We start from the raw sequence: 20602 nt of genomic DNA on the forward strand, positions 1-20602 counted from the left end.
ATGGCAATGGCGGCCATATCACTGGTGATACGGAGCCGGCAGCCGGCTCTGCAGAGTCACCCTGAGGAGGATCTGGCTCCGGATGGTTCCGCAGAGGAGGTGGAGGTAAGAGATCCATTCCGCCACGGACTCCAGAGGCCAGATTCTTTTGAACCCAGCCTCATTGGGGTCCGTGGCAGAATTCTCTGCCATCCCTAGTCCTGCCACATGTGTCAGGCCAGTGATGTACTGAGACAGCCCTATGGTTGTCATGGTTGCCATGAAGTCCTGAGCAGGCCCTGTCAGGATAGCCTCAGCATGGATGTTGAAGTCCCCCAGAAATGCTGTCCATGGGTTCTCCAACACCACCTCCAAGACCATCTCAGCTAGCTCAGGCAGGCAGGGAGACTTCTGGGCAGCGGCGGGGGGGGCGGTACACCAGCAACATACCTGTTCTGTCTCTTTGGCCCAACACAAGGTACAGACCCTCAAAACTGGTGCTAGGATGGATGGGTTTCCTCATGAGGGAGGTGGAATCCTTTTGGGTGACAGCAACTCCCCCCCCCCCACAAGCCTCCAGTCTAGGTTGGTGCTGCACTGAGTACCCAGGTGGACAAAGCTGAGACACATCCATGCTACCCAGCTCATCCACCCAGGTCTCAGTAATGCACACCAGTTCAGCCCCCTCATCCACAATCAAGTTATGGATAGTAATTGTTTTATTATAGACTGACCTAGCATTCAAAAGCAGCACCAACAGATCAGAGGGTGGGTGGGTTAGGGTATTTTTAAAAATATGTTTTTAATGTAGAATTTTATTGTTTTAAACTGTTTCTATTATTGTACATCACCCAGAGTGGCTGGGTGACCAGCCAGATGGATGATTAATAAATTTAATTAATAAATAAACCTAGATTTTGAGGTATGGGGGAAAGATGGGACAAATTTGAAATATCTGTCCCACCTTCCCCTTACCTGACATGTCCAGCCCCCAAAGTCATACCTCCCTCTGCCCGAGATTACTCCAATAGGGACACCCCATTTCTCCCCGCTCCCCTGGGATTCACCTAAGCACATGTACAGCTCTAAAGTAATATAAAATTAATAACAAAAGGCCAGTAGAGCCAGACAACAAACCAGGCCAGTAAAAACTGTAGCAGCAACCTAAAATGAAAATAGGCCTACTCCACCTCCCCCGTCAAGCACTCCACACTTATACACTCACATAACGCCGTCATCCACAAGCCACCTTCTATGCTATGTTAACACAGGCCTCTATGCACTTAACAAACTGTGTAGAATGTGACTATGGAAACTCACTATACTCCTCACCATCTTCTGGTGTAACCCACTACAGAGCCTGGCTTATAGAATCCTGGAAGGGGACGTGGCTGGCTGGAATCCTGATCAGGAGCATTCTTGTTAAGAGGTAAGGATATATACTGCAACATTTTGTTGCAAGTCTCACTTGTCATTAGGGCTGTGTAAGGACCCCCTGCTTTGCTTCAGATGCAAAACCCTTGCATCTGAACACCCTCCAAATCAGCCCACCTTTGACTTGGATCACTTCGGACCCTCTCTGCTTTGACTCGGGTCCGAAGCTAGATTCGAATATCTGGATCACTTGGTTTGAGCGTTTTCCCATTAACTTGCATGGGAAAACGCAAATGGCCATAGCTTTTTAGTTTTCATGATCAATACATGAAACTTGGGGCCTCTCTGCCAACAGAGGGGATTCCACCTGCCAAAGTTCAGACAGTTTGGTCCAGTACTTTTTGTGTTAGGTGCAGCTGAAATTTGATTTTTCCCACAAAAACTCTCAAAGCAAAGAGCGATTCCTCTCATCCCTGCACCGCCACTGCCTCCTGCCTGCTCGGCTGTCTATGGCCGTGTTTTCACAACAACGGAAAGAGAAGCAAATGGAGAAGTACTGGATTTTTTAAAATAAGAATCAGCTTTGCTGTGCTTTGGTCCATGCAGGGCTCCTTGCTCTGCACCAGTAAAAATCCCTTCACAGAACATACTTCCTGGTGGGGGTGGGGGTTGGAGTGAATGTCATCTGACTGGCAGGGGCTGCTCAACCAATAAGAGAGGCTTCCCCCTCTCCTCCCGCCTTTCTTCTTTCCCCTGAAAGTCCAGATGCACCTGCATTTCAGGAGCAAGCTTCATTGACCACAATGGGAGTTACTTCCGAGTAGACACACATATGCTTGTGCTGGGAAAGAGACCAGTAAACACAGAGATGGAAACTAGACCCCATTTTAACCTGCAGGATCCCTATAATGAAGGGTCGAAGTTTCTTCCTAAGGCAATAAACCAAACAAAGGAGAATCGGAGCCTCGAGATCGCACTGTGCCTTGTCAATTGAGGGGGTTCTCTATATGTTCTCTGTAAGTTCTGTGGGCATTAAGAGGGCAAGCCTTATTGACCACAATGGGAGTTGCTTCTGAGGAGACACTAATGGATTTGTTATGGGAAAGAGAGCAGTAAACACAAAGACAGAAACCAGCCCCCATTTTAACCCACAGGATCCCTATAATGAAGGGTCAAAGTTTCTTCCTAAGGCAATAAACCAAATAAAGGAGAATTGGAGCCTCGAGATCATGCTGTGCCTTGTCAATTGAGGGGGTAAATCGCAGGTGGAAATACCCCCAAGGACTGCTAGCCATCTCCTGCTCATGAGGAGGAGATAGCTAGTGAGCTGCAGGGGCATGCGCCGCACTGCTGGTCTGCTGTCCTTGACAGCAGACCAGGGAGGAGGAGGAGGAGGAGGAGGAGGAGGAGCGGTGCATGCCCCCCACTGCTAGCCATCTCCTGCTCACAAGAAGGAGACAGCTAGCTAACAGCAGGGGAGTGCACTGTGCCTCCTCCTCCTCCTCCTCCCCCTACCTGGGCGATTCACAGTGCTTTTTGTGTATAAGTCTATGTGCACACATAGACTTGCAAAAAGTGCTGTGAATCACCCATATACTCAAGATGCATGGCGCTTTTGCATCTAAGTCTATATGCACATGGACTTCCAATCACCATGTTTTTAAAAAACATGGCAATTGCAGTGGAGGCAGAGGGACCAACGAGCTGAACAGGGGCTGGGGGTGTGTCCAGAGAACCCAGACGGGGGTGGGTTCTCACATCCCTAAGCAATATTGCCAGAATTATCTCTGTCTCTGAAACACAGCCATTTTTCTCCCGTTATTCCGTCTTCCCCCCTCCTCCACCACGGTCACTGATTGGAGATTGCTGCCTTACATTCAGCCCTGGTTTGGCAACTAGAGTTTCCATTTGCCAAAGCTCCCTCCCTCCTCCTCAATCCCTTGCTGAACTTTCTCAAGTTGATACTTTTGGCACCAGGCTGTCTAGGTTGCGCAGAACGAATCACCAAGTCAGACAAGGCACTTTGTATACAAGCTGCTTCGTTTCGGGGTGCCTCATTGCTATTCTGCTCCACCTCTTGTCACACGGAGGCACCTCCAAAGCAGCCCCCTTCAACTCGTTATTTGGGCTTCAGACTGAGGCAGTGCACAGCCCTACTTGTCATGATCTAAATGTGGAATGCATGTTATTTCTTGCACTGATGCTTTTCCACATAGCAATAAACAGATGAAGTAAAGTTGGGAGTTTTACTCTGAGATTGCCACACTTTCTTTCTTTCTTTTCATCTTTTTTTTTCTTTTTCTATTTTGTGGGGAGAAATCTCTCCTCCAGCAGTCTTGGACTTTACTCTGAGACATAATTAAAAGGACTAGATTCAACAGTGCATGTATGGGTAATTTTCCATCCAAGCGATTCTATCTGCATGCATTTGTCTTGAATTTCTCTGCATATCATACAACTGGCAGAAGCCTTGTAAGCCATCCAGTAGACAAAATCATAGCTCACTCTGAGATACTGTGGAGACTTTTCCCATGTTAAAAATGGTTCTGCTTCGTACAATTCACATTTCACATCACCTTCTTTGGAATCCTAGAAATTACGCTTATGCGCACACACACACACACACACACACACAGACGTGAACACTTCCAAATAGGCTTGTACTAGTCTACAATCTGTTTCATTTAGAAAGTAAATTTGAGCCCAGAATGGGATCTCTGCAAAAACAAAAAAACAAAAACCCACCATTCACTATGGAAAGTGCAGCAAAACACAAATTAGACAGAAGGGATTGTCAAACTGCCCTGTACAAATCCCTCTTGTCTCTGTAATTCCACAAGAGGACAGATTTGAAGGTGAGACTTATACTTTTTAACCTTAGATTCTTTGTTTAGAATCTAACAAAGCCATGCTTTTTAGAACCTCACAGCAAGAATAAGTGTAGACCTATAGACACCTCACAGTTGGCACATAAGCCTCATATCTCTTTGGCTAAAGAAAATAAAAATATTGGACATAAGCTTTATTGCATCCATAGAAGAGAAGTGGATAATTTTGAAATCATAGCCAGTAGGAAGCACTGGCAATTTGTAGACAGAAGCATCTGGTTGGCCCCTGTGTGAACAGAGTACGAGACTAGATAGGCCTTTGGTCTGATCCAGGATAGCAAGTCTTATATTCTTATGGACCCAGCCTCCATAATATTTATTTTATTTATTTGTTAGGTTAGCCGCCCATCTGGCCAGCTACCTGGCCCAGGTAGCCAGCCAAATAAAATCTTTTGCTCCTTTCCTATTTGAAATCTGAAATAGTGCCCCCAGGAAAGCATTATAGTAAATGAAACTCTGCACTGAACCCATTTGGCTCAGTCCAGCACTGGATTCATACCCAAGTTACACTGTGCATGAATTAGACCTCTCCCTACTTTGAAGGAGCTAGAAATAGTCCAGTGCTTAATTCTGTAGAATGGACTGGGTGGGAACTACCCCTTTGTCATGACCCTTTACAGCTGCCAGGCAGGCTGTCCCACCAAAAGGAAGAAGCGCATGTGGTCAGTATACGTTCCATGCCTACTTCAAAACGTAATTCTGTTTTGTTGCATCCCTTGGATCTATAATCCAAGTGCTCTCCTTTTCCTCCCAAAGGTAGAAGGTTAAAAATAAGAAGTGCTTCACATAAATCAGTTTCATGAACGTGAACGTTATTCTCTTGTCCCCAGTATTTCCTGCTCAGTTCATGGGATCAGTCTGCAACAGCAGAGAAGTGAATTGTATTGCCCTGCTGCCCTTGAAACAGAGCCAGGGTGAATAATTAGGCAGGCCTTCTGCCAGAGAACATAGCCTGCAACACACAGCAAAAGCCGGTTGCTTCCCAGACCAAGGCCTCATCTACACAAGCCTTTTAGTCCAGGGTGGCTGCAAGTCAAGGTCCCTTGGGAGATGACACAGTCGCTGCTTTGCTGCCATCTATTGCTTTCTCCCCTTCATGGATCACTGCCTTGTTGTGGCGAAGGGGCTTGCATAACTCAGTGAAGCCATAAGCTATGCCGTGCAGGGCCACCCAAGATGGACAGGTCATGGCATAGAGTTCTGACAAAATGTGGTCCACTGGAGAAGGAAATGGCAACCCACTCCAATATTCTTGCCAAGAAAACCCCATGGAATGTATCACAAGGCTAAAAGATATGACGCTGGAAGATGAGCCCCTCAGGTCGGAAGGTGTCCAATATACTACTGGGGAAGAGCAGAGGGAATTTCCAAGTAGCGCCAGAAAGAGTGAAGTGGCTGGGCCAAAGCCGAAAGGACACTCAGCTGTGGATGTGTCTGGTGGTGAAAAGAAAATCTGATGCTGTAAAGAACAATATTGTTTAGGAACCTGGAATGTAAGATCAATGAATCAAGCTAAGCTGGAGGTGGTCAAACATGAGATGGCAAGATTGAACATCGACATCTCGGAAATCAGCGAACTAAAATGGACAAGCATGGGCGAATTTAATTCAGGTGACCATCATATCTACTACTGTGGGCAAGAATCCCTTAGAAGAAATGGAGTAGCACTCAGAGTCAACAAAAGGGTGGGAAAAGCAGTACTGGGGTACAATCTTAAAAACGATAGAATTATCTCAGTACGAATCCAAGGCAAACCATTCAACATCACAGTAATTCACGTCTATGCCCCAACCACTGATGCCGAAGCATTACTAACAACAAAGCTAGCGGAGATGACAGTATTCCAGCTGAGCTATTTAAAATCCTAAAAGAGGATGCTGTTAAAGTGCTGCACTCAATATGCCAACAAATTTGGAACACTCAACATTGGCCACAAGACTGGAAAACGTCAGTTTACATTCCAATTCCAAAGAAGGACAATGCCAAAGAGTGTTCAAACTACCGTACAATTGCGCTCATTTCACATGCCAGCAAGGTGATGCTCAAAATCCTATAAGCTAGGCTTCAGCAGTATGCGAACTGAGAACTACCGGAAGTATAAGCTGGGTTTCAAAGAGGCAGAGGAACTAGAGATCAAATCGCCAACAGTCTCTGGATCATGGAGAAAGCAAGAGAATGCCAGAAAAAACGTCTATTTCTGCTTCATTGACTACACTAAAGCCTTTGATTGTGTGGATCACAACAAACTCTGGCAAATTCTGAAAGAGATGGGGGTACCAGACCACCTTACCTGTCTCCTGAGAAACCTGTACGAGGGTCAAGAAGCAACAGTAAGAACCAGACATGGAACAACCGATTGGTTCAACATTGGGAAAGGAGTACGACAAGGTTGCATATTGTCGCCCTGCTTATTTAACTTATATGCAGAGTACATCATGAGAAACGCCGGGTTGGATGAATCACAGGTCGGAATTAAGATTGCCAGGAGAATCATCAACAACCTCAGATATGCAGATGATACCACCCTAATGGCAGAAAGTGAAAAGGATCTTGTTGAGGGTGAAAGAGGAGAGTGCAAAAGCTGGTTTGAAACTCAACATTAAAAAAACTAAGATCATGGCATCTGGCCCCATCACTTCCTGGCATACGGAAGGGGAAGAAATGGAAGCAGTGACAGATTTTATTTTCTTGGGCTCCAAGATCACCACAGACGGTGACTGTAGCCATGAAATTAAAAGACGCTTGCTCCTTGGGAGGAAAGCTATGGCAAACCTAGACAGCATAGTAAGAAGCAGAGACATCACCTTGCCGACAAAGGTCCGTCTAATCAAAGCTATGGTTTTCCCAGTGGTAATGTATGGCTGTGGGAGCTGGACTATAAGGAAGGCTGAGTGCCGAAGAATTGATGCTTTTGAACTGTGGTGCTGGAGAAGACTCTTACGAGTCCCCTGGACTGCAAGGAGGTCAAATCAGTCAATCCTAAAGGAAATCAACCCTGAGTGCTCCTTGGAAGGACAGATACTGAAGCTGAAGCTCAAATATTTTGGCCACCTAATGTGAAGAGAAAACTCTCTGGAAAAGTCCCTGATGCTGGGAAAGACTGAAGGCAAAAGGAGAAGGGGACGGCAGAGGATGAGATGGCTAGATAGCATCACTGATGCAATGAATATGGACTTGAGCACGCTCCGGGAGAGAGAGCGCAGGACAGGAAGGCCTGGCGTGCTATGGTCCATGGGGTCACGAAGAGTCGGACTCGACTGAATGACTGAACAACAACAACAACAATTGCTTTCTTCCAGAAGATAAGCATTTCCAAGGAGGTGTTTTGCTGCAATGTTTTTTGTTTGCTATGGGTTTCCCTGTGGTTCCGAGCTGTCTGTCCCTTCCCCAAACTGTCTTCGCATTTTGCAGTGGGCGTGTTGTAGGCATGCGTAGTGCTTGCGTCACTCTGTGACACCCCTTTCCTCCCCCCATCCCTTTGCAGCTGCTCAGTTACAGAGGCCCAGGGAGGTGTTTTCATTTATTTAATCACACTTTTGCACATTTTTGCAGCTTCATATCTTCACAATGGTTGCTTTTGGACTCAGTGCCCAAGGGTCAGGGGGTCTTGGGGAAGAACCAACTTCACTCCAGCCACCATTTCAGAGCAATGGGTAGCCACATACCGTTCATACCTTGTGAGTGTGAACCATCACGAGAGTCTTCGGCTGGGGAACTGACAAACAGTTCATTTGTAGAAATGAAGGCGCACAGAACACCCTCTTTTTATCTATCGAGGGATGGACAGACACAACAGAACCCCTAAAATACAAAACAGCCAGTGAAGTGTTGCACCCCCATGTTCACAGGACTGCACAGCTGCACATTAAAATATAATGGCAAAAAAGGGCACAGGGAGTCTGTTAGGGAAGCCTGCAGTAAATCGCTAGTGTATCCCAACAGAAGCTAATTTGAAGCTGAAATGCTGCGCAGGTGTGACAGAGTGAGGGGAGAAAGCAGTGCCAGGAAGGGTTCCAAAAGAAAAAAAAATGTCTGCACCAGGCACCTTGGAAGCTAGCTATGCTTTGCGCAGGTGAGTAAGAGAATGAAGGAAGGCTCACAGGCCCTCTGCAGATCCCACATAAGGTCTTCATGCAACTATTAAAATATGCCAGGAGTTGGGAACTTTTTGTTGTGTTTTGTTTTGTTTTGTTTTCTTTTTCTTTTTTCTTTTTTTGTTGAGGGCTGCATTCTCTTTGGGGCAGTCTTTTCTCAGGCTGAATGCTGAATATTTTTCCCACCTACACATCCTTCTCTCTCTCTGGGATCCCACACCCCTGCATGAAATTAGGCCAAGGACCACATGTGGCTTTTCAGCCACATGGTTGCCAACCCCTGAAGTAGACCCTTGCCTACAAAACCTCATGCCACAATCGACAGCATTAGCTTTAAAAGGTATTAACAGGATTACTTAGCGGTCTGCTAATTTTACTTCTAGAAATGCACTTACTGGGAAGTAAATCCCATTGGACTCAGTGGGACTTACTTCAAGGAAGACATGCATAGGATTGCTCTGTTAGTAACTAAGAATGCTTGCACCCTGTGCCTCATTTTCATATCAGAATTAACACTGTGAATAGAAATGCAAATGTTTTAACATGTCTTTGTCTGCAACCCTCAGAATATGTAAACAACAACATTAATTAAAATGATACCTTTGAAACACATTCAACAAGAGAATTATAATCCATAGCATAGAATCTGATCAAGATGCCCATCATTGGAAACTGGCAGAGAAAAGTAATTGCCAGTTGCCTGAGTTGTCCTTAGAACCTCCAGTGCACCCTGCAGAATCATCACAAATATTCATCCCTTCTGGGATGGAGTGGCAGCTTCTGACCTTTCCAGCAGCAGGGAAGTATTTGAGAGGATTACTAATGCACCTGAGAATCTATCTGGGGCCTTTTGCAAAAAGTGCTCCTACAGAGCATGAGTTGTCTGGACCTGTTTCATACCCTCTAAGTTCATGGATTCTTGCATAGTCCAGTTGGACTCTGGACATAAGTCCAGAGACTTGAGACATTATACATCAGATAAGAAGCTTCCTGCAACAGTAAGAGCTTTCTAAAGACTCTCATGTATCCCATATAGGTGAAGACCTTCATATTTTCCTAGGCTGCGCATGTGTGTGTGTGTGTGCGCACGCACGCACGCATGCGTGCACGCACGCATATACTTCTTAGATCTGTTGTATTGATGTCATTTTCTATCAGTGATTTCATTCTGGTTTTATTCTAGTGTTCTTTTATTCATTTTAGATTTCATTTTTATGTTGTATTTTTTTGGTTTTGTTATAATTTTTACTCACAAACCACCTAAATAACTTGTTATTGAATATTTTGTTATTTTCCATATATAAATTCTATATGCAAATTTGGAAAATAAGTAAATAAAAATACAGACACTGTCAGGTTTGTGAGATCACCACCCCCAATAATTATGATGAGTTACAAAATTCTCCATCTCACTGGGGGGAAAAAACTAACAAAAGCTTGATGACCCTGACCTGGATTAGAGCCATAGTGTGGGGGCGGGGGTGAGGGCAGGGGAGGATAGCATTTTCCCATTGAAAATCCACTCGATGTTGCTACTTGCACCCAAATATATAGATATGCCCACCCCGGGGAGAAAATGATTTGCAGTGAGGAGGCTTAAACCCCTTCCTCCAGTGCAGTGGTCATAATCAGGGTTAGCCCGCCACCTCCCCTACCCCCCCAATACAGCTGCTATAAAAATTCCATGTAGCCATGATGGTCCATTCAAAAAAATCCAAAAGTAATAGTAGGCAAAACCTTTAATAGAACCAACCTCTCCCTAAGCCTAAGAGTTCCTAATATAATGCATTTTTATGTTATTTTCCCTAACATACAAATCTTTGTACACATTTTTTGACTGGAGCACTCCATTACAAAATTCAGAGAGGTATAGAGTTCAAAGGGTAACCAAGTTTTGGTTTGCACAGTAGATTGAACGTGGAAACGTAGGTAAGTTTGCAACGAAATTCATTTCTGTCCCATCCCTAACCTGAACTCAGTTCAAGAGCAGTTGTTTGCATAATGGAACCACCACAAGAAATTAGAGAGGGAGCAGCATGGCAACTCCAGTGCAAATGCAGCACAAGACTGGAGAACAGCAGCTGTAAGCAGGAATCTTGTTAATGTTACACCTCTGATCAGCTAATTGTTCCACCTCCAACCAGAGTAAAAGCTATTCCGGCAGCTTTTTATAACTCAAGAACTGAGAGGTCAGGCACTGACACCATATCTGTGCCATAACTCACAGCCAAACCTGACACCAACATATGTGTAACATAGAAATGAATAGTTCTGGAGAACTTGAAAGCTTGCACATTTTTTAGGATTTTTGGTTGGTCCTTATAAAGGTATTGCCTAACTGTGGATTTTAGATTTTTTTTTCTCATGGACCAGCACAGCAATCTTTGTTTTTTTTTAATATGCTTTGGAAAATACCATATTGAGCCAGTCAGGGCCAAATCTATCACCAGGTGAAGTGCAGATGGAGAAAAATGCCTAGAGGATGCAATTGAACACTGCTGTGTACCTATGCTCATGTATATTCAGGTGCAGTGGAGGCAGCAAAGGAACAATATCTCTCTGCTTCTTCAGTCTTCAATGTGTCACCCAGTGGAGCTTTTCAGGGTTGTCTGGGAATTATTACATGCTGGCCCTAAGGACTTTTGGATCCATCAGGACTGTGGATCCATCAGAGGCCTGCTGCAATATGTTTGCAAGGTACTTCCAAGATAAAATCTCTTGCATCCACTGGAACGTAGACTCCAGTGTTACAGCAGGTGAATCAGTGAGGCTTCTAGAGTGCAGCCCTGTCCAATTTTCTTGGATGCATTTCAGTTCGTACAGCTGAAGAACATTGACAAGGTGCTTGGATAGGTTTGTGCAACCACTTCTGTATTGGATCCTTGCCCCTCTTGCCTCATTAAAACTGGCAGGGGGGGAACAGCCAGCTGGGCCAGGGAGGTGATTCATGCCTCTTTGTGAGAGGGGATAGTCCCAGGCCACCTGAGAGAGGTGGCAGTGAGACCACTCCCAAAGAAATCCTCCCTGAACCCAGAAGATCTCAACAACTTTAGGCTGGTAGCAAGTGTTTCTTTCCTGGGCAAGGTCCTTGAGCAGGCAGTTGTTGACGAGCTCCAGATGCTCTTGGATGAGACCAATTATCTGGATCCATTTCAGTCAGGGTTCAGGCCAGGTTTTGGCATGGAAACAGTCCTGGTTGCCCTGTATAATGACCTATGTCGGGAGAAAGACAGAGGAACTGTGACCCTGTAGACGCTTATTGATATCTCAGCACCTTTCCATACTATTGACCACAGTATACTTCTGGAGCAATTGTCTGAGTAGGGAGTGAGAGATACTTTATTGCAGTGGTTTTGCTCCTACTTGGATGGCCGGCTCCAGAAGGTGGTGCTTGTGGGACACTGCTCATCCCTGTGAATTCTCCAATGTGGAGTTCCACAGGGGTCAGTTCTGTCCCCCATACTATTTAACATCTACATGAAACTGTTGAGTGGAGTCATCAGGCATTTTGGAGTGCATTGGCATCAATATGCTGATGACATGCAGCTCTATTTCTCCTTTTCATAATCAGGTGAGGCTCTGGATGAGCTAGATCAGTGTCTGGCTGTAACGATGGATTGGATGAGAGCTAATAAACTGGAGCTCAATCCAGACAAGACTGAGATGCTGCTAATGGGTGGTTCTTCTGAGCAGATGGAGGGTGTTCAACCTGTTCTGGGAGGGGTTGCACTCCCCCTGAAGAAGGAGGTTTGTAGCTTGGGGGTTCTACTGGAGTCATCTTTGTCACTTGAGGATCAGATGTTCTCTGTGGCACAGAGGTAGACATTGCCTTCTACCAGTTTCAATTGGTGGCCCAGCTACACCCCTATCTGGACAGGGATAACCTGGCCTCAGTAGTCTACACTCTGGTAACTCCCAAGTTAGATTGCTGCAATGCACTCCATGTGGGGCTGCCCTTGAAGATGGTTAGGAAGCTGCAGCTTGTGCAAAGTGCAGCAGCCAGATTGATTACATGGACCAGAAGATCTGAACTTATAACACCAATTCTGGCACACTTGCACTGGCTGCCTGTATGTTTCAAAGCCCAATAAAGTCTTACAAAGTTCAGGACAGAAATACCTGATGGACCACCTCTCCTATCATGAACCTACCCATACAATACAATAATCATCTGATGCCCTCCTCCAGGTCCCTCCTCCAAGGGAGGTTCAGAGGGTAGCAACAAGGGAGGAGGCCTTCTCTGTGGGGGCCCGCTGATTGTGGATGCTCTCCCCACTAAGGTTCTGCTTGCACCAACACTGTCGTCCCTTCGCACCAGGTTAAGACTTGCCTCTACTCCCATGCATTTGACAGGTTATGATGAGGTTTTTAACAAGTCCTGGGATATTTATTATTGAGTGTTTTAAATTGTTTTGTATGTAAAAGACTTCTATATTATGTTTTATATTGTATTTTTAAGGTTTTAATCTTTTGCAAACCACTCAAAGAGCATTGGCTATTGCGCGATACAGAAATGTAAATTATTATTATTTTCTACTATCTGAACAAGGGGTGTACAAAACCCACTTACCATTCCATCCGGGCATCCTCAGGGAGGGGAGGCGATCCGTCCCTTCCCCCAGAATCCTGCCCGGCTGGCTCTGCTCTGCGACGAGGCCATGGAGCCGCCAGCCGGGGCCACCCGCAGCTGGGCTTCTGTCGGGTAACTTCTGTCGGGTGACTTCTGTCCGCTGCCGGGCTGCAGCCGCAAATGCCATCCGGTGTAGGGAACGCCATTTGCATCCCTGCCCTTGGCCGTGATTGGCTATGTAAATATTTACGTAGCCTATCACGACAAAGGGTAGGGACACAAATGGCGTCCGCTACACCATTTGCGTCCCTGCTCTTTGCTGTGATAGGCTATGTACATATTTATGTAGCCAATCATGGCCAAAGGCAGGGACGCAAATGGCATCCGCTACACCGGACGCCATTTTGTTCCGCAGCCCAGCAGCAGATGGCTGCAGAACGAAGACAACCACCCGGACCAGCCACCATGTAGGTCCTGTCCCGGGGGGATTTCGGGGGGTGGCAGGAGGTAGTCCATTCTGTCGCAGACTCTGAAGGGCCGGATCCTAAATAATCCAGCCTCACTGGAGTCCGTGGCGGATTTCTCCGCCATCCCTAACCTGAAGAGGGACTTTGGACTGAGGGTTCCATAGCCTCCAACCACTAGGTAGTGCTCACGATTTGGCCTCAGCTGATCAGATCAGACTTACAGCTGGTTAGGGATGGAGGAGAATTCTGCCATGGATTTCAGTGAGGCTGAATGCACTGGCATTCGGCCCCCTGAAACCCATGGCAGAATGGCCTCCCACCCCCTGCCACCCTGCGGAATCCCTCCAGGACGAAGCTTACCTGGGGCAGATGCTCCAGCGGTGGCGGCGGCTCCAGCGGCACCTCCAGTGATGGCTCCAGTGGCGGCTCTGGCTGCGGCAGCTGATCTCTTGGCCGGCTGCTGTGGCCACAAATGGTGGCCATTGCAGCAGCTGCCATTTGCATCCTGCCAGGCTCGGGCTGCCATGATAGGCTACATAAGTATTTATGTAGCCTATCACAGCAAAGAGCAGGGACGCAAACGGCAGCTGCTACGCCATTTGCGTGGCTGTCTTTACCGTGATAGGCTACGTAAATACTTATGTAGCCTATCACGGCAGCCTGGAAGGATGCAAATGGCAGCTGCTACAATGGCCGCCATTTGCGGCCGCAGCAGTAGGGATGGACGAAAGTCCCTTACCTGGTCCTGCAGCTTGCTTCGCGGTGGGGGAGAGGCGCCCCGTCCCTCTGGCCGAAATTCTGTCCGGGGGGGAGGTGCCCCGTCCCTCCGGCCGTGAATCCTCCTGGCTGGCCGGGACACAAATGGCGGCGGCCGTAGCCGCTGCCGTTTGTGTCCCTGCAGTCAGCCGTGATAGGCTACGTAAATCCTTATGTAACCTATCACGGCTGACTTTGGAGAAAGAAAAAAAAAGTGCGTACGCAAATGGCAGCACCCATGGGCGCTGCCATTTGTCTTCCTTATTTGGGCATGTGTAGTCTACGTAAACATTTACGTAGACTACGGTGAAAATAAGGGCAACGCTATTTGCACTTTTTTTTTTCTTTCAAAGTCAGCCATGATAGGCTATGTAAGGATTTACGTAGCCTATCATGGTGTTCTTTGAAAATCTAGCTGTGATAGGCTACGTAAATCTTTACTTAGCCTATCACGTTTGCTTGAGTTTTTGTGTTTTTTTAGTTGGGAATGGCGGCGGCGGCAGCCGGTCGGAAGACCGGCCGCCGCCGCCGAACCGCCGCCGAACCGCCGCCGAACCGCCGCCGAACCGCCGCCGAACCGCCGCCGAACCGCCGCCGAACCGCCGCCGGGAGCCGCCAGCACCAGGGACATTCGGGAAAGGTAAGTCCCATCCCAGGGGGGGCGGGGGGGCCGACCGTTTCTCCACTAATTTCGAGGGGCCGAATGCGTTGGCATTCGGCCTCCCGGAGATTCGTGGAGAAATTCTCCGCCATCCCTACGCAGCAGCCCAGCCGTGGCTGGAACTCCGGCTGTCGACAGCACTAGCCGGCGGCTCTGCGGAGCCGCTGCAGAGCGGATCCGGCCAGGGAGGATTCCAGGGAGAGGGACGGAGCGCCTCCCCCGCACCGCAGATGCCCCTGCATGGAGCCAGGTAAGGGATTCGTACATCCTTACAGCTGGTCTTTGTGTTTTCAGAAATGGAGTTCAGCCATTGCTCCTCTTTCCCAAAATGCATTGCTAGGTGTAATCTGACACCTGAAATATGTACCACTAATCAGATCTCTGACTGCAAATCTCCACTTAGAGATTGGGTCTATCTGTTCTGCAGACCTCATGGCCACAACACCTGGCCCAATTTTTGTACTTTGCTGCACACGAATTCCTCTGCTTTTTGTACCTAGGCTGATAAAGAATTCTGGAGCACTGGAAAGGTTGCACATTTTTGTGGAAGTTCGATTGGTCCTAATAACGGTATTGCCCAAATGTGGATAGAAACTTATGGTCTTTAATCTAAAGTTAGCCTGGTACTGCTCCCTTCCATTATACAAATAGGCACTGAAATCATTGGAATTTGAAAAACACACACCAGTGATGTCAGATCCTCCATTTGAAATGTGACTCTGCCTCACAAAAAGGAGTGGCCCTATTTCTCTGACATTCCAAGAGCAGGGCAGGAGATCTCTTCCTCTAGAAAGAACATTCCCCCTCCCATGACATGCTTTGCAAATCCGCATTGGAAGTTTAAAAAAAAAAAAATGGTATGTAAGTGCACTATGATCACTTCCGTAGCAGAAGCAATATACTCCTTGCCACCCATGCAGCTAGGGATTTTGGAAGGCAAGGTATGAGAGAATTCTTTGAGATCTTCTAGCACTGGAAAGTAAATCAGGCCAGGAGAATGTCCCTCACCTGCCTTTAGAGATAACTACAGCAGCCACCAGAGTGGGAAATTACTGTGTACACTAGAAAAAGGTCTTCCCCCTCATGCTGGTTTATAAATTCTTTGATGGAGCAAGTCTCTCATTCTCCCCACCCCCTCACCCTCCCACAGCGTCTTCTGGGATACATGCAGCACGAATATTCCTCTCAGCTGTAAAACAACCATATAATTCCCCACCCCCACCCCTCTCCACACTGAGGAATGCTCTCCCCACAAAATCTATTGGCATCAGAAACAGCTCCTCAAATTTCTATCACACAAGTGGAAGATACAAATGGAAGGGATGGATGGAAGGGAAGGGTCAGAGTCCCAGAGGAAGCAGGGAGTTCTTTAAACACCCACGGAGACATGCAGAGAACTTTCATTCCCCTCCCATTTCTCCACCAGGGAGAAAGAACTTAGCCTGTATAATTATTGTTACAACCACGTTAATGGGGTTTTTTTTCCTCTTAACAGTCACTGACAGTTATTTTAGCAGCTGCAATAAGAAGGAAGGCATTGAATTGTAAATTCTCCTCTGTGGTTAGAGCAGGAGGGGAGCTGGGGGTGGGAAGAAGAGGGGGGCTGGTTGCAATCTTACCTTGAAGAGGCGCAATATGTTGGCCACCATAATGGAGACCGAGCTGCCAGATGCTCCAATCACCCCAACCACACGTTCTGGCTTGGTGATGATGGGTGGCCCCCCATTGATGCAGCGCACCTCAGTGCTGTCCTTCTCAATTAGGGCCTGGACAAAGGTGAGAGACTGCTCCAAGGCATGGGTGTCTCGAGAGCAGGTGTCCAAGATGCGGGCCCCCAAAGTGATGTTTGGGAGTAAGTCCAGGTCATTGTTGATTCGGTCCAGAGCAAACAGCATGGCCTCGAGGCGGTGAATCCCCTTCTCTTTCTTCAGCTCACCACAGGCCTTGCCCTCTGAGCCCCTCCCATGGACAGGGAAGAGGCCCCCTAAGGTGATATCCCCATCAAGGCGGATGGAGTTCATGTGGGGGTGTCCTTGGCCTTTTGGTTTGGCTGAGCTGGCTGGCTGATACCACCAGCCACAACAGACACTCAGGAGTAGGCAGAAGGAGAGTTGCTCCATGCACAAAAATCCCCCGTTCTTCCCAGTCATTGCCAAAGACCCCTTGAAACTCAAACGCTTCAACCTAAAGACCCATGGAAGTAGAGGATTTCTGTCAACAAACTCCTGAGCTTTGATGGCTTAGAGACTGGATCTACATTGAAATCCTACTGGGGTAGAAAGTGGGGGGGGGGAACCCTTCAAAGGACTGAGACTGAGGGGGAGAACTGATCGGTGGACTTCTGAAAGGGACAAACCATGGTTCTCTTCCCCCTGAACTGTCACTTTTCAGTCAGGACTTCCAGTTTAATTTAGTATCCATTCCAAGGCAGGTGGTGAAGGTGGATGAGATTTACAAGGTCCCTTTTTCAGCCCTCTCAAGGATTTCAACAGTGCAACTAAAGAAGGGCTCTGGAGTTTGCATATTTTTGCATGAAGGAGAAGAGTGGAGAAGGACGAAGTAGAAAAATCCCCTTTATTCGTTTGTCTGTAATCCTTGAAAGGGAAAGAGAAAGAGAGAAAGGGAAAGAAGATCAAAATGAAGCATTAGAAAGGACATTAGCTATTCAGATCTTTTCAGGGAGTTTGACAGAATGGTATAAGTTCTTGCACAAAAAGCTTCAGGATTCATTTGATCAGAGTTTTTGTTATGCTTTGAGAGAGAGAATGTTTGTACAAAAGCAACACACAAGGGGGAAGGGGAGAAACCATATTTGAAGACTCCTAAACTCAATATCTCATTCATGGAGTTAAAGCAGGTTCACACAGTGGGAGCTTGAGCTATATAGCACATACCCAGAGCTATGAAAGCTAACCTGGCTTCTTACTGGGGGAAAGAGAAAAATGAAACCAGTTTACCTTATAGGTGCTCATTAACAACTATATTCTTCTTTTTTTAAGGAGGAAAGGGCCTACTTTATTGATTTTGGAAAAGCTGCTCACTCCATCTGGCAATCAGAGCTGAATATCAAAACTATCACACAGTGGAAAGGCAGATGCAGGAGAAGTCCAACAGGGAAAATTGGCCAGGTAATATTTTGTACTGGGCCAGTTTTGTGCAAAGTAGAGGGCAACTGAGCCCCATTGCCAGAAAGTGAGATATGTGGGTAGGGGAAAGGAATGCAGTGACTCATTGGCTACAGCAGCCTTCCCTGACACGGGGACCTCCAGATGTGTTGGACTACCACTCCTAACATCCCCATCTAGCATGGCTGGGGATGATGGGATTTGTAAGCCAGCACATCTGGGAAAGCTGGGCCATGGAGTCCAGCAGAGCTCCCAAACAATTTGGAGGAAGGGTGGAGAGTGGCTGCTTGCACTGAAAACAAAGTAGGGCTGGGAAACAGGGTCACTTCCAATATTTCTCCCCCTTTTTTGCATGAGATGATAAAACATCAATGGTTTGCAATGGCCCTTCCAATTATCCAGCTGCTTATAACTCAGCTCAGGGGGAGAACAAATTTTTGAACCAATCCCTATACGTATCTATATATGGATGGATGGATGGATGGATGGATATTAAATGAAGGTGCTTTTCCAGCAACTTACACAAAGCAAAAATGTAGCCCTTACTCCCTCAAGGGCCTCATTCTGCACTGATAAGAAGAGAGAGCAGGGCAGCACCTGGACACATGAGCAAAGGCCTTGCAGCATTTCCACATCTTCTCCATAGAATCCCAAAGGAGAAGATGTGGAAATGGGCTGGCATTCCCATCCCCTGGGCTGGCAACCAACTAGAAGTAGAGACAAGGGGCCAAAACAGACATTACTTTAAATCTGTATCTAGGAGCTATGTTTTTCTTTCATTTTTACTCCAGAGTCTGTGCAGGGCCCCCTGATCCAATTCTTAAAAGTTCCCCTATCCCCAACACTTAAATATGCAATCCAGATCAGGCCCTGCACCTACTTTGGAGTAAAAATGAAAGAAAAAAAAGATGAAGCTGCTAGATTTAAATTATGTATGTATTTTACCCAAAGATGTATGTAGATAAATCTGGGTCTGTCCCATAGCTCAACTATGAAGATGACTAGGAAACAGCTTAGATCCTCACATAGATTAGGAGTGTTGAACCTCTTTCAGAGGTTCAATCTCTTTCAGCATCAATTCTTTGGCGCTCAGCCTTCCTTATAGTCCAGCTCTCACAGCCATACAATACTACTGGGAAAACCATAGCTTTGATTAGATGGACCTTTGTCGGCAAGGTGATGTCTCTGCTTCTTACTGTGCTGTCTAGGTTTGCCATAGCTTTCCTCCCAAGGAGCAAGCGTCTTTTAATTTCATGGCTACAGTTTACTGGTCTACTGTATATAGGGATGCCACAAGAGTCTGAGGGGGTATAGTCTGGCAGATTCCCCCCCACCTGACTACCCGGACCCCACTTGCTGGGCCAAAGGGGGCTCACTTAACCACTTGGCAACCAGTGGGAAGTGCTGTGAGGCTGTCCGTTGCCTTACAGAGCTATCATTGTGCACAGAAATCATGGCCCGGTTACTTCTACATATTTAACGTTATGTCTACAGCTGCCTTAAAGGGGCAATGGGTTAATATAACAGGCTTAAAGGGACCCTTATTCCTGTAGTGTTGAGTCATTGCCCCTTTAAGGCAGCTGTAGATGCAACATTAGATACACAGAAGTAACCAAGCCACTATTTCTGCACAAAGTAGGAGCTCAGTAAGGCGATGTATGGCCTCGCAGGGCTTCTCAGGTGGTCGCCGAGCCATCCTGTAGCTCCTGTAGTGCAGCTTATACAGCCGGGCAGCAACAATGTCTCATTGATTGCCCGAAGGGACTGGACAGAGGTGAGTCCATCCATCCCTAACTGGATAGATGATGATAGGTAGGTAGGTAGGTAGGTAGGTAGATGATAGATAGATTCCACCAGATACCATTATAAGGCAAGCTTAATACTTTACTCTCAATGTGGGTGACAGAATTCTCATTTCAAAGAAACACTCTCTGAGACAAGATTTACCTTTTTGTCTTTTTAGTACAAAAGTATCAGCATAACAGTACTAAATACAAAAGCTTGTGCATCCATGAATTCAAACACATGAAGCAGTCAACATCATTCTAAACAAGGCTTCTAAGCAAAATCAAGTACAATTGTTAGTTCTCAGTGATAATCAATATCAAGCTTATCAGGTTGATTCTACAGGTGACATATCAGGGAAGCTGATCAGAGAGGACAGCTCCCATTTTTGCATGTTCAGAGTCTCCTTTATATACTTTTTGGATGCTATAAAATATGTTGCAACCATTTTTACTACTTGTTTATCATAGAATCATAGAACAGTAGGGTTGGAAGAGGCCTACAAGGCCATTGAGTCCAACCCCCTGCTCAATGCAGGAATCCAAGTCAGAGCATCCCTGACAGATGGCTGTCCAGCCTCCTCTTGAATGCCTCCAGTATGGGAGAGCCCACTACCTCCCTAGGTAATTGGTTCCATTGTTGTATTGCTCTAATAGGATGTATTTTCTGATGTTCAACTGGAATCTGGCTTCCTGTAACTTGAGCCCATTATTCTGTGTCCTGCACTCTGGGATGATCAAGAAGAGATCCTGGCCTTCCTCTCTGTGACAACCTTTCAAGTACTTGAAGAGCGCTATCATATCTCCCCTCAGTCTTCTCTTCTCAAGGCTAAACATGCTCAGTTCTTTCAGTCTCTCTCCATAGGGCTTTGTTTCCAGTACCCTGATCATCTTTTTTGCCTTC

General features: G+C 46.6%; 1 protein-coding gene across 1 annotated transcript in view; it reads right to left on the bottom strand.

Annotated features, from left to right (window-relative positions):
* Window positions 1–16939, bottom strand: part of GRM4 (glutamate metabotropic receptor 4) — a 378281-nt gene extending 361342 nt beyond the window's left edge. Inside the window, exon 1 of the mRNA XM_084851663.1 lies at window positions 16409–16939. Within this exon, the coding sequence (XP_084707789.1) occupies window positions 16409–16939 (531 nt within the window). The remainder of the gene's footprint in view (window positions 1–16408) is intronic.
* Between the last annotated feature and the right edge of the window lie 3663 nt (window positions 16940–20602).

This window comes from Heloderma suspectum, chromosome 4 (assembly GCF_057233095.1).
Source record: "Heloderma suspectum isolate Gila_16-S chromosome 4, 16-S_ref, whole genome shotgun sequence".
Lineage (NCBI taxonomy): Eukaryota > Metazoa > Chordata > Lepidosauria > Squamata > Helodermatidae > Heloderma > Heloderma suspectum.